This window comes from Erigeron canadensis, chromosome 1, assembly GCF_010389155.1.
Source record: "Erigeron canadensis isolate Cc75 chromosome 1, C_canadensis_v1, whole genome shotgun sequence".
NCBI classification, from domain to species: Eukaryota; Viridiplantae; Streptophyta; class Magnoliopsida; order Asterales; family Asteraceae; genus Erigeron; species Erigeron canadensis.
This window is the reverse complement of record NC_057761.1, coordinates 55,061,883-55,075,433: the sequence shown is the minus strand read 5'-3', so window position 1 is coordinate 55,075,433 and position 13,551 is coordinate 55,061,883. Positions and strand designations below refer to the sequence as shown.

The 13,551-nt window shown below is 30.7% G+C and overlaps 1 protein-coding gene across 1 annotated transcript; it reads right to left on the bottom strand.

The window, feature by feature from the left end:
• Nucleotides 1-243: 243 nt before the first annotated feature.
• Nucleotides 244-4,174, bottom strand: LOC122584947 (soluble inorganic pyrophosphatase 4-like). Its single transcript, XM_043757039.1, has 10 exons — nucleotides 4,056-4,174; nucleotides 3,900-3,951; nucleotides 2,812-2,965; nucleotides 2,680-2,708; nucleotides 2,288-2,353; nucleotides 1,971-2,078; nucleotides 1,755-1,820; nucleotides 1,545-1,665; nucleotides 1,063-1,144; nucleotides 244-522 (listed from the first exon to the last, which is right to left on the bottom strand). Exons 3-10 carry the CDS (start codon nucleotides 2,954-2,956, stop codon nucleotides 480-482), a joined length of 660 nt encoding a protein of 219 aa, XP_043612974.1. The 5' UTR covers nucleotides 2,957-2,965; nucleotides 3,900-3,951; nucleotides 4,056-4,174; the 3' UTR covers nucleotides 244-479.
• Between the last annotated feature and the right edge of the window lie 9,377 nt (nucleotides 4,175-13,551).

The following is a 13,551-nucleotide window of genomic DNA, read 5'->3' as shown; positions in this document are numbered from 1 at the left end:
GTTACACCTTCAATTCCTTGAAAAGTTCTACTGAAGTTTGCTGGCATGAACAACAGGTCAATATAATAGTATTCAGTTTACAAAATAAAATTCAAGAAAGAATCGTTCTTCATCAAACAAGATCCGTATATACGATCAAATGACCCGAGAAAGAAGACCAATCAATAGAGTTTATCAAATTCCAAAGTTCCCAAAATCTTCCTTCCTTACAATTGTCAATAAATCAAATGAAATAAGAATTAATGAAAGAAAACAAATATTGAAAAATAGAATATATGTAACATTTGGACCAGTTTTCTTCACTACTATTTCCCTGAGTTTTTTTAAGTTGTCGTCATCATCTAATGATGAGAAAGTTACACCACAGTATTATACGCACACAAGAATGTGTGCAATTTTGACAAAAATATAGATTTTGCAAGAGTTATATGACATAATCTTTCTCAGCTATAGTCCACCAAAGTAGCCAACATCTTCTTCTATCTCCTCAAGCTCTCCACAATGTAGTCCGCATACAGATCCCTTCAGGTTACAAAAACAACATCAAGCTAACAAACAATTCGCTTTGTGAATTAATCTAATCAGGTGGTAACAAGGCATAAAAAATTAAAGCTTCACTATCAGAAAACATCTACAACTGGGTTTTTCCCATTTATTTTTCAAGGCCATATATATATAGAGGGAGAGAGACAGAGAGATATAGAACTTCCGTTAACATATAATTTAATCTAAATGTTTGGGATTTACGCAAGTATTTTGGATCCCCTTGAAATTGAACAAAACGTAACAAATTTTATAGGCATAGCTAGTGTAAAAGTAATTAACTGGAACTATGCAAATAATTTGGTAATGGTTTGGTTTTACATATATAACAGAAAGTGTGTACATGTATTATATTAGTTTAACTGTTAATGTTATCATATTGCGGGGCCTATTTATATAGTATGAGAACAAAAATAAAATGTCAGTCAACTTAGCGATAAAAATATGGAAGGCCTAGATGCCACAAAATGGGGAACTGATATACGAGTATCTAAGAAACACTTTTGAGACTATACTTACATAGAATGTTTGACCACCTCAATAGCCTCAGCAGCTGGCAAGAAATCATTGACAGCAACTTCCTTGTTCTCATTCTTCTTGTCTGATTAGTTGTCAATATAAACTACATTACTTCTTGCAGAAGTGTCAAATATGTTCATAAATACATATTCAAAATAAAGAGGCAAAATTGGCGGGTTGAAACATGTCAAAACGAGTTTAGGTTCACAAAAGTTATTTTAAAAGGGGTGTAAAAGGACTCGATAACACTTTAGTAATCCAACTTTAATATATTTATCGGTACATAATGTGTTCATAACAATTATAATCCGACTCAAAAGGTTTTTATGCAATTAGAGATAGACTTTAGGCTAGTTTTAACCCATTTGTCCCAGTTAAGTGAAACAGACACCAAATCGACCCATAAAGAAGTAAATGGGTCAAAATCTCCACATGTTAAATACTTAATGTGAGACTCAGATCATCGAGTTTTGAAAAATTACAGTCTTCAAAGAAGCGGCGGATCTCTGCCAAACGATGTGGTGGGAGCTCCTTGATGTCATTGTAGTGTCTATACTCAGGATCATCAGCACAGACTGCAATTATCTTGTCATCCTTCTCTCCCTAAAGGTGTCAATCAATGTTAGGCAAATTGCATGACAGTTAAAAGAGTAATTTTGGTTTCGTGGTTCTTAAACAAAAGAATATAATACCTGATCAATCATGGGCATAACACCGATCGCCTTGGCACGAAGAAAGCATCCTGGCAGGATTGGTTCCTATATTTCAACACACCACAATTAGTATGTGACATTTGGATTGATATATTAACTTCACAAGATATAAACCATATGCTGATATGCATATGGTAAAATTAATTGTACCAATAAATCAATATCTGGTAAAATCTAAGGACTGGCTTGCTATACCTGCATGATAACCAAGACATCAAGTGGGTCATTGTCCTCGCAGAGAGTGCGGGGGACAAAGCCATAGTTGTGAGGGTAGACGACTGAAGAATATAGGACACGATCAACCTGATAAAACCACACATAAGAAAATGCCGAAACCAAAAGGATTTAGGTAGAGATGGTATTTTCAATCGGCCTATTTATAAATGGGTTGATAAAGGGTACATTAGTCAAATAGCTAGATTTACTTTTTAAAAAGTAGCTAAAAATGAAATGGGTTGGAAGTTAACAAAAGTTAGCTCTTTACACCAGTATCATCCTCATTTGTCATTTACCTTGATAAGTCCTGTTTTTTTGTCGAGCTCGTACTTTACCTTGCTCCCCTTGCTAATTTCAATCACCTGCAAAGAAAGAGACAGATGTTACCATAAATCCTTTGTCACACACTTGATCATTTAGTATGGATACAGTGACCTTTTTGATGTCATAAACTACTAGTCAGATACGACTTAATTCAGCAGGATAGTAGCTTAAAGTAATGCATATATCACGAATTATAATAACAGTTTGACAAACATGTCGAGATTATTATAGGTGAAACGCATATGAGAAGCTATTTTATCAGTTACAATTTGAAATAGTATTTATACACACTTAAACAACCCTGTATGCAGAGTTAGTAATTTCAGTAATTTAGAGTTTGATCTATATTGATTGGACATCTTACGCAGTTGAATATCGTTGGTGCTCCAGGGCCTGCATTAGATAATTAAGAAGTCAGACACTCTAATATCACGTCATCATTACACATGAATGACCCTTTTTATGAAGTCAAGTAGGAATAAATTAGAAGAAATACCTATCTCGAGATCATGCCAAGGATGGGAAGCAGCTGACCTTCTCTTCATGGATGAAAGTATTCTTTCATTGAGAGGAGCATGAGAATGATGATGATAATGGTGAGAGTCAGCAGGTTTGTTTGGAGTCTCAATTGGTGGAGTCATTATTGCAATCTGCACGTTAGCCATGTTGTACTCAGATTTTGATAGCAGAAACAAAATCTTAAAGGTCAGAATGACAAAATTGATAGTTTACACTTAACACAGAAAAGAGAAGATTTCTACAAGATGCTGCCAATGATCAACGGGCCAGTACGATAGAATACAACAAGAATGTAAAGAGATAAAAACAGCAGAGAAGATAGTGATTAAAAAGATCCACAAAATGAATAGTAACCAAGCCAAAAAGACTAAAGGGACCACAAAATGAATAGTAACCAAGATAAAAACTTGATGTTCTGTATCAAGTTGCACAGGCATCACATATTACGAAATACAAATATACTAATTACACAAATAGCATTCACACAAACCATTTCGTCTAGAATATCCGTAATGACAATGATCTAACACTTTTCCAAAACTATTTTCAACTAAGATCCATGTTAATTTCTTATAGTTGTGTTTGAGACATTCACAAATCAAATCAGCAAATCCATAGGCCTTTAACCACATTATTACCATTCCATAATCACTCAATCAAACACAAAACACAACAAGCCTCGAAAATGGCGAAACCGTGATCCTCTGTCTACTCTTATCTACCAATAATACCATATGGCCTCAAAAAAGCTTAACTAATGTATAAACCTGTTAATCTGTTATTTCTGTTGCAAGTTTTCATAAAAAACTTTTACACATAAGAATGCCAGATGAAAAATACTTAGTTATCACAATGTAAACCTCAGCAAATAATATATAATCATAAATGCAAACATTTCTGTTACACATTATATAATCAAAAGCTCTAGTGACACAAATTAACTTCAAAACACTAACATTTCACAAACAGAATATAATATACATATGCAATTCTATTATATACATAAATCGTGTATATAAACATATAGATACAGAAACATGTATGTATGTATGTATGAATACAAACCTGAAATTGAGAAATGATCTGTGAAGTTGATGAAATGAAGTACAAGATCTAGCTATTTAACAGCAACAGACAGCGTAAGAATCAAGCAAAAAATATACTCCATATAGATACAGATATATGAACGTATATATCTCTAGAGAGAGAGAGAAGGTGTACCTTAAAGAGAGAGAAAGTAGAAAGCGGAAGCTTCACGCTGTTGCTATTGTTCCCGCTGTCTTCTCCTTCAGCCTTTCGATATTTAAAGCAAACCTTAAATTATGTATTTAATCAAAATATGTATAAAAGTTTGTTATTATTCTGTAATTATACGCGTTTTAAAGGGATGAATTTTTTTGAAGAAAGGAAAGTGTTGGGTTGGGCAGGCGAAGGTACAATATGTATTTCGGGGTTTACAAGTGAATAAGAGATGGCTGGTGTGGAATTAGTGTTTTGTGAGGTGGAAAAGTTGGGGGATAATGCCAATTGGAATTATGGAATCAAGAGAAGATACTTTTGGAATTTCAGAGAGAGAGAGAGAGGGAGAATGAGATACGTGTGACACGTTGGATTTCGGTGGTGGGTATGTCCCTCCCAGATAGAGTAGTTGGTGGGTCATCTATCTGTTAAAGCCGGCCTATATGTAAAAAGCAATCTAGCTCACAAATTACAGTAATTAAAATATTTTTTTAATATTTTGACTTTTTTTTTACAGCTTTGACATTTTGACTTAATATTTATAAGCGGCTTTTTTTAACAAATCGATAGAGTCGTTTTTTTCTTTACGTAGGAAACGCGCTCTATTTACCGAGTATAGAAAATCTTTCTTTAATAGTATCACAATAATCTATTTTTTGAAGGTAATTTTATTATTTATGGAACGAAATATAAAAAAGAGTGACTAACTTCTTTTAGTTGGATCTATTGTTTTGTTTTTTGTTTATCCTTTTTTTTTTTATCATTATTTAGTTCAAATCTAACGTTTTATCATGATACATACTTGACTGCATGTTTGAACAATTGAACGACTATATCTTTTTAAAAGTCGCAACGCTGACTAATTCCATATCAAATGTTGATAACCTCGTTACTTTATCTATTTTTTAAAATGCAAATCGATTACTAACTTGCGGTTTTTCTTAACCTATGATCGGTTTGTACGATATCGGTTATTAATCGGTTACGGTTATAGGTTAACTTTCGAATCGGTTTGTTAACCGGTTTTTTTTGTGCACCTCTAGGTAATATAGTATTTTTAAGTTCTTAGTTATTTAAAAATGAGGGTCTAATTTATTTTATAATGGATTATCTTTATTTCTACTACATTATAAAACATGTTCCCTCCAAACTTTTTCAACCTTTCAACATTCCATTAATGTACATCTACTAATGCATAATGTACGATATATCTATATACATATCAACCACTCATTTTTCTCTCTCTTCATATCTCAATCAATCATTTTTCTCCCTTTTTTATAAATCATTTTATTTCCTCTAATGCATTCAAAATCTTTTATATTAAAAACCGTACACCGATAAATTATAAAAATTATATGGGTGTTCTTAAAATTTCATGCTTATTTACTAGAGATGTTATTCGATATATACTTTTTGACGAATTTTTAAATACAAGAACGGAACCCGTACGGCTAAAATATTTGGCTATTACACACTATGACATATCACCTTATATGACCTATCACACTCTATGACGTATCACCCTCACCATCTTATCGCCGCAACGTGCGGGTACTTTGTATCGTAAATTATAGAAATATAGATTTCTGAATAAGACATTTAAAGCAATTGAATAATGCAATACAAACTTTATATATCTATTTCAATAATCAACTCGTTATTGGTTTTCCACCAATCAGTCTCACAACTAAGATAAGAGAAACTAACTAAACCACATTTACATTAACATCATAAAAATACAGACTGTCTACTTGTATATTTTTCAACGGGCCGGTTCAAAGAATAGAGTTGGTTTGAATATATATTTTGTGGTTCAAGGAAATAAATTAACGAAGACGGTGACAGGATGCCTAAGGGACGTGGAGTGCAGTTCTCACAGCTCAACGGGACGTGTGTGTGATTAATTGTCCTTATCAAGTGCATGAAATGCTTAACAATTTGTGTTATCCACTATATCATATATCGGTATATAATTCTCAAAGTTCCAATCATTAACTGTTCTTTTTATTTTTAGTAATATGACTGGTTTTCTTTTTTTTTTTTCTCCGAGCGTTACCACGGGAGACAATAAACGAAAGTGATGTGGCAAAAAGTAAAAAAACGAAAACTTTAGTAAATTTATATGATAAAAAGTAAAGAGAATGAAACTTTTGTGACAAAAGTTAGAAAAACAAAAGTTTAAAAAGTAAATAACACAAAAATTTCGTGCAAAAAATAAAAGAAATAAAAATTATGTGACAAAAAGTAAAAACTTAAAAGCATATGTGATAAAAAGTAAAAATAATGAAGTTTCGTGGCAAAAATTAGAAAAACGGAAGTTTAAAAATTAAATAAAACAAAATTTTCATGCCAAAAGTAAAAGAAGTTAGATTTATGTGACAAAAAGTAAAAAGTTAAAAGTTTCCGTGATAAAACAAAAGTTAGAAAAACATATGTTTAAAAAACTAAATAAAACCAAACTTTCGTTTTAAAAGTAAAGAAATTAAAGTTATATGACAAAAGTTAAAAAGTTAAAATTATGTGGTAAAAACTAAGAAACCTAAAAATCTAATTAATCTAAGTTTGTATTAAAAATAGAAGATGTGAAAGTTTGGAGTAAAAGTGTAAAACAACAGAAATAGTAGTATTTTGTGGCAAACGTAGAAAAACTAAAAGTCTTTGTATTAAAAATAGAAGATGTGAAAGTTTGGGGTAAAAGTGTAAAACAATGGAAGTAGTAGTATTTTGTGACAAAAGTAGAAAAACTAAAAGTTTAGTGGTGGAAATAAAAAAAATTAAAAAGCTTACATAGCTAGCTAACGCTATTTTTAATGTTATATATAAATAATATAAAATTTGATATTTCTAAAAAAATCCTAATACAACTTAATCAATATTTTTGGTGCCAATTAACGTTGATTTATTCGTGACGTTTTTTTTTTTTTTTTCTTTTTTCCTTTCAAATCAAGGTTTGATCATTTTGGTCAACATCAATTAGACCTAACTTATGTGTGTATATGCTTGATTATAGGTATAATAACAAGTACACGTCAATAATATTTCATTATTTTGGGTAGGACGTATGAGTTACAAATTGACTCCTTAGCTTTTAAACATGTTAACTATATATGCGATGTAGTTGTTATTAGGGGCGGAGCCAGGATTTCATGTTGAGGGGGGCTTAATCGTATTTTTTTTTCCAATCGTTGTATATAATATCAAGTGAAAGACATAACAATTTAATAAAATGTTAGTAAAATAGAATTTTATTACGACCGTTCACATTTATGGACCAAACATAAAAGTTATACTTGAACAATCATGATTAGAAATCAAACATTTATAGATTGTGGGTGACTTGTTTCAAAAACACCTTTGTATAAGTTGACTATGAACTAGCCTTGTAATGAAGAGCATGAAAAGTTGACGGGGACTAAGCACCCCCAGTCCCCCTACTAGCTTCACCCCTAGCTGTTAGGGCATTATCTTCATCGTATCCCACGCGTCATGCCTAACTTCATGATTTATAATAATTTGGGTGAATACTTGGCTCTACTAAATAATAGTTACGAGGTGTAGCAAACAATGTTTACATGTTCTAAAGGAATATTCATATCAATCGTATAGTATCATGATTAAATAATTTGAGAGTTAGTGTTGGATCAGTATTTGATGCAATTTATTAATTAAATAAATAGTAAAATCCAAGCAAACCAAAGTACAAATACACATAAATGTATATCATGAAAGTACAAAATTAAGCATTAGTTTAGGTCAAAGTTCATACACATATAGTCTTACTTTTGAGATTTTGAAGTTAGAAAGTTTGATTAGAAAAAATATTGTTATATTAGGATTAGGATTAGGTGACATAACATCATAGCCAAAATATAACTGTTGATTAAGAAATTTGTGGCTTTAATCCACTACATTCTAATAATACTAAACAATAACATCACCGACATATCATAAGAAATTTATGTTGATTAGAATATAAAATTTGTCAAATCACATGGAGATTAATTATATTAAAGGGATATTCGTTTGTACCATTTATACAAAAAGACGAGCGTGACTTGTCACCCTTTAACATGTAACTCCAAAGAGGGAGACACTTTAGCCACATACACACCTCATATGCCTAATTAACATCTTGTCAATAAAGCATTGTATGTCTATGTGCGTATGTTGGCCCATGATTGTCGATCTATAAAGAAACACATTTTTTTGGACAAATTGTTTTAAAGAAGGATTAATTTCATTTTACTCCGGATAATTTTATTGCACAACTATATATTGAAGTTAATTATAGTTTTTTTCTTTTTTCTTCTTGTGGAAGATGTGTAATAACACATGTGTGAACATAAAGTTTTCATATTATTATATTTTAGTTGTACTGTGATAAGAAGTTTATATGACCTTTAAAAAGAAGTCTATGAATTGTAATCAATCATTTATTAGAAAAAATGATCAAAGACAACGTCGTAGACACCAAGTGATAAACGGTAGAGTTTCATTAACAACAAGACACTATTTGTAACAAATTAATTTTATCTAAGCTCCAACAAAATCAAATTTTTGATAAAAATCTTGAATAATTCGTTTGTTTAGGCACAAAAACAAGTGGATCATATAAAATTCTATTTGATGAAATTATAATAAATCTTGGTGCCATGCGTTACAAGTGTAAGATATAAACCTCAAATTAAGTATATGTATCTCACGAGTTTTAATATTGGTTGAAGTTATCTAGACTTTCCAATCTTTTAAGAAAATAGTAATTCTAAGTTTGATGTATATTTGAATTTTTTAATCTTCACAATGCTTAAATACAACTAAACATTTCGTGTTTTCGCTTAATTATGTTTTGTCAAGTCAAGATTAATGACTTGTATGGTTTTAGATTGACCATGTACGTATAAGTTTCCTATCTCATTTTTCTGACTTCAACATGAACTTACTAATTCAACAATGACATGGTCGGATTTGATATTTATTTATATTAGCATATATGAGTAATAAAATAATTGAACTCTAGAGATGTACTAATATGAATATAAGAAACCACCAATTAGTTGTTTTACACCAAACTAAATTGCGGAACCATATCTAACTATTGACGAAGTTTCGCCATTAGACATTCTTCTGGTTACGTTATTCAACATTCAAATGCTTGGTTGCACCTCAAAATCTCAAATTGTCAAAGTTTTGACATAAATAAAATTAGATTTTTATCTTCCAGGAAAAGTGATGCTTCAAAATCAAAATAATTTAATATTTCTAGACATGGTTCTTCTTATTAACATGCTTTGTAACTAAATATATTTCAAGAGTGACAAAAAAATGATTGGAAATAATCACAAGTATATTACAGTTAAATAGCGTGTATCTAAGTCATATATATTTGTCATCTCTATATATACAAGTGAGCTAGCCAATATGTAATGTTATGATTATCTCAATCACAATTTCCTATATAAATCTCATCCTAAAAACTCAAATCTAAAAGTAAATTATACAATATGCGCCATGCAATCAATTATGAACAAAGAAAATTTAAAAACATTATCTCAAAATCTTTGATATATTCTAATGACCATACTCGACAATTTTCTATACTTTTTTGTTATTCCTTTTTTGCTTAATTTACTTGCTTCATGTATAAAGTCGGCCCCCTTAGTTTCTTGTAAGTTTTTATAATTGTTAATATTTTAATAAGAACGAGTATGATACCCACGCAATTCGGCGGTGAGATGATGAGGGTGATAGATCATATGAGGTGATAGGTCACAAGGTATGATAGACAAATGCCTTAGCCGTACGGACTCCGTACTCGGATTTAAAAATTATATCGAATAACACCTCTAATAAAAGAGCATGAAATTTTAAGAACACCCGTACAATTTTTATAATTTATTGATATACTGTTCTTGAGATAAAAGATTTTGAATAAATTAGAGGAATAAAATGATTTATAGAGAAGAGGGAAAAAAATGAGTGGTTGAGATTTGAAAAGGGAGAAGAAAATAAGTGGTTGAGATTTAAGGGTATTATAGGTATATTATATAGAGATGTTTAAATTAGTGAATAAAGAAGGGTATAATTTAGGTAGTTTAACAAAATGCTTTATAAGACTGTATAGATTACTTGGTTTAACGTTTATGTAATGTATACTCGAAATATTTGACATAAACCTTTACGTGTGTTTTGAAAATTGATTTTGTCAAATATATAGCTTAGAATAGAATATTCTCTTGTACCGTCTTTGAAATATGGGAAATCTACTCCATCAATTAATAAGGTAAACTGAGATTGTATTAAAGTTTGATTGACACAAAATGTGAACAGTCAATAAGACCAGAAGCTAGCCTATACTACATATAAAAAGACGAAATTTATTTCTCACTTTCTCAGTAGTTAATTTAGCTAACAACGTTAGATATTTCAACGTAGATATAGACTCGGATCTCAAGCTCTTTTTTTATGTCGTGTTCAATGTTAATTTCCTGTGTAAAATGCTAAATGATATTACAATACACCAAGAGACATAACAATAGGGCATGAGTATGAGTCAAAATCTGGACTCACCCGACCCTGCCAAACACCAAAACCTACACCAATCACACATTAACACCGAACTAAAGCTACCCTCTAAATAAAAGACACTAAGGCCCATCCTTGTAAGTCGTCTCCCCTCCGTCCGAAGTGCGTCCAACGCAGCCACCCTCGAAGACACTAGTAGCACCAGCTGCGTCTAGGCCGACGTCTTGGTGTTTCTGATAATATTAGACACGCGTTTTGTGAAGGAAAGTGGGGCCCGAAAAGATTATGTGAGGGGAAGAAGTGAAGGATATAAGGAGGGGGTATTCTTGGTGTATCGAGAAGAGAGAAACTGATGAATAGTGTTAGACATGGGTTAGAAGTAGGGTATCATATGAGAGACCTAATTAAACTAGCAAAACATCCTAGTGAGCAGTGACCAAATAGGAATTAACATGAAATGACTATATAAACACGTTGATATTCATAACCCCACATTTTCGCTTAACGCTTTACCTTGCAATTCGCACTAAGGTCGTTTCTTCTATCTTCATTACGCTTCATAATAGATGTACTTCAGGGTATTAAAACACACAGCTGCCCTCGTTTTTTGGTTACAAAGAAAGATAGGTGTATGTTTATATGCCCAAAAATTATAGATTAAGATCTTCTTCGAACTTAATGCACAAATAAATAGAATAGCAGCAAATAGCAGACAGATTCATCCAATTGAACCCAAACTCAAAGGAGGACTACAAGCTCGGGGCTCGACGAAAGAGAAAGTTTGAGCATCGAAAGGAAATCTGAAATAGGGTCACTAAAATCAAAGGTTTTGGGCCTGATATTGGGCTCAAATGTACGTTAATAAAGTAAGCAATCTGCATTAAAAGAAATGAGAAATCTTAAGTGTAGATTTTTTTCAAACATACGGTCGACTTCGGATATTAGGTAATGAAGAATTTAATGATTATTATGAACCTGTTATGATAATAATATGAATCAATTATGAGAGAACAGATTTGAGATTTATTATTATGAATCAATACATAGAATGTTATTACAGACTAAAATCAATATCAAGACGATATTGAAACAGAAAAGATCAATTGATCAAAAGAATATATACAGAACTTTAATCAGAAGCAAAAGATTAAGATATATCTCAAATATATGTATTTTCATCTATATAATTATAGGGTTAATGATCAGTTTATATAGGCAGGTAAATTTGTAGACCGACACTCCAAATAGTCCCTCTAGAAAGCCTTTGTCCATCTTTAGCCCTTCTTTATAAACTTGTTTCCTTCAACAGTCCTTTTGCACTTTCATTTAATCATAACCAAAACCTACATTACACAAACACTAATCACACAATAATTGTTTAATACAAAACATGTTTAAACCAGAAAACTAAACAATATACACTCCTTAATAGGTAAACCTTATCATATAATGTTGAAGCATTACACGTAGCCTAGTTAAATTTATTTATTGATTAAAATATTTTTATCTCATTTATACTTTATATAAATTAGACTAACTTTTTTGGTAATAGACGTCTAATCCTGGATTTGTATATGTATACATCAATCTAAAAACTAGCTATAACTAAAATGTAATCATTGAAGCTAAAATATAACAAAATGAAGGAAGAAAAAGTCACAAGACAATGTTGAAACATTCATAATAGGATACATTAACAAACGTCACCCTTTGAATAAATTTGTTTGGGTATAAACTCGTATTTCACATTAAAAAGAAAGATGGGTTATGATTTTAAAATGAAACCCATTGCGTTAATAAGCTACTCGTACTATCACCATATGATTTTAAAAAAAATCCCCATTAAGATGAAAATAAAATTCTAACAAAAAATTGTCCCCATCAACAACCATATACAATAATCATCAAACAAGTTTAACACTAGAAATAACAATACTAAATTTTTTTTCATTTTATATTTCTATTACGTATATATAAACATCTGATAAAAACGAAACAATAAAAATCAAACATTTACCCATCCACAAAGTTGTTGAAGTGTCGTACTTAAACTAACTGTTCACCACGTTCATGAAACAATAAAAATCAAACATTTACCCATCCACAAAATTGTTGAAGTGTCGTACTTAAACTGACTGTTCAACACGTTCATGCCACATATGTGGGTGTCGTGGTCCTAGTCCACGTTAACTCGTGATGGACCATGGGCCAACGACATCTTCGTTTTGAACTCCTTCAAAAATATATATAATATCATTTATTTTTCAATGTACCTTGAAAACTATATATAACTAGTTAATCAACCCGGGTTAACGAATAGACGCTTTGCAAATAAATCGAATGATACCCGAGTAGCTTTAAAATATGTTGGTATATTAAAATGTATAATAACAACGTTAAATAAGTTGAAAAGTTGTGATAATTTATTACGTAAAAAAAATAAATGGAAACAAAAGTTGTATAGTTGTGGACACACATTAAAATATATTCGATTGGCAAAAAAAAAAAAAACGCTATCTGAAAGAAAAAAACCCCCATGGTTTTCGGTCTATTATAACAAAAAATAAGGTGATTTACATAATGAGATGAACATTTAATAAAAATCTATATTAATGATACATATTTAAAAAAAGAATATTTTGAATTTTAAATAAAAAAGTATGATGTCATAATTAAATTAGAATGATGTGTGGTAATACATTTTTTAAAAAATCTTATGTTATCGCAATTTTTTTTAATAATATAAGTTAGAAAGATTACAAAACTTTTATTAAGATTTAGAAAAGTTAACAAGATTTTTTATCAGGAATTAAAAATGTATTTTTAAAAGAAATCTTGTTACTTTTTCCAAACTTTGAAATACCCTTAATTTTAATCACATATTAAAAAACCCATATGGATAAAAATGTTATTTTGTACCAATATAAATATAGCCAGTTAAATATGGATCGGA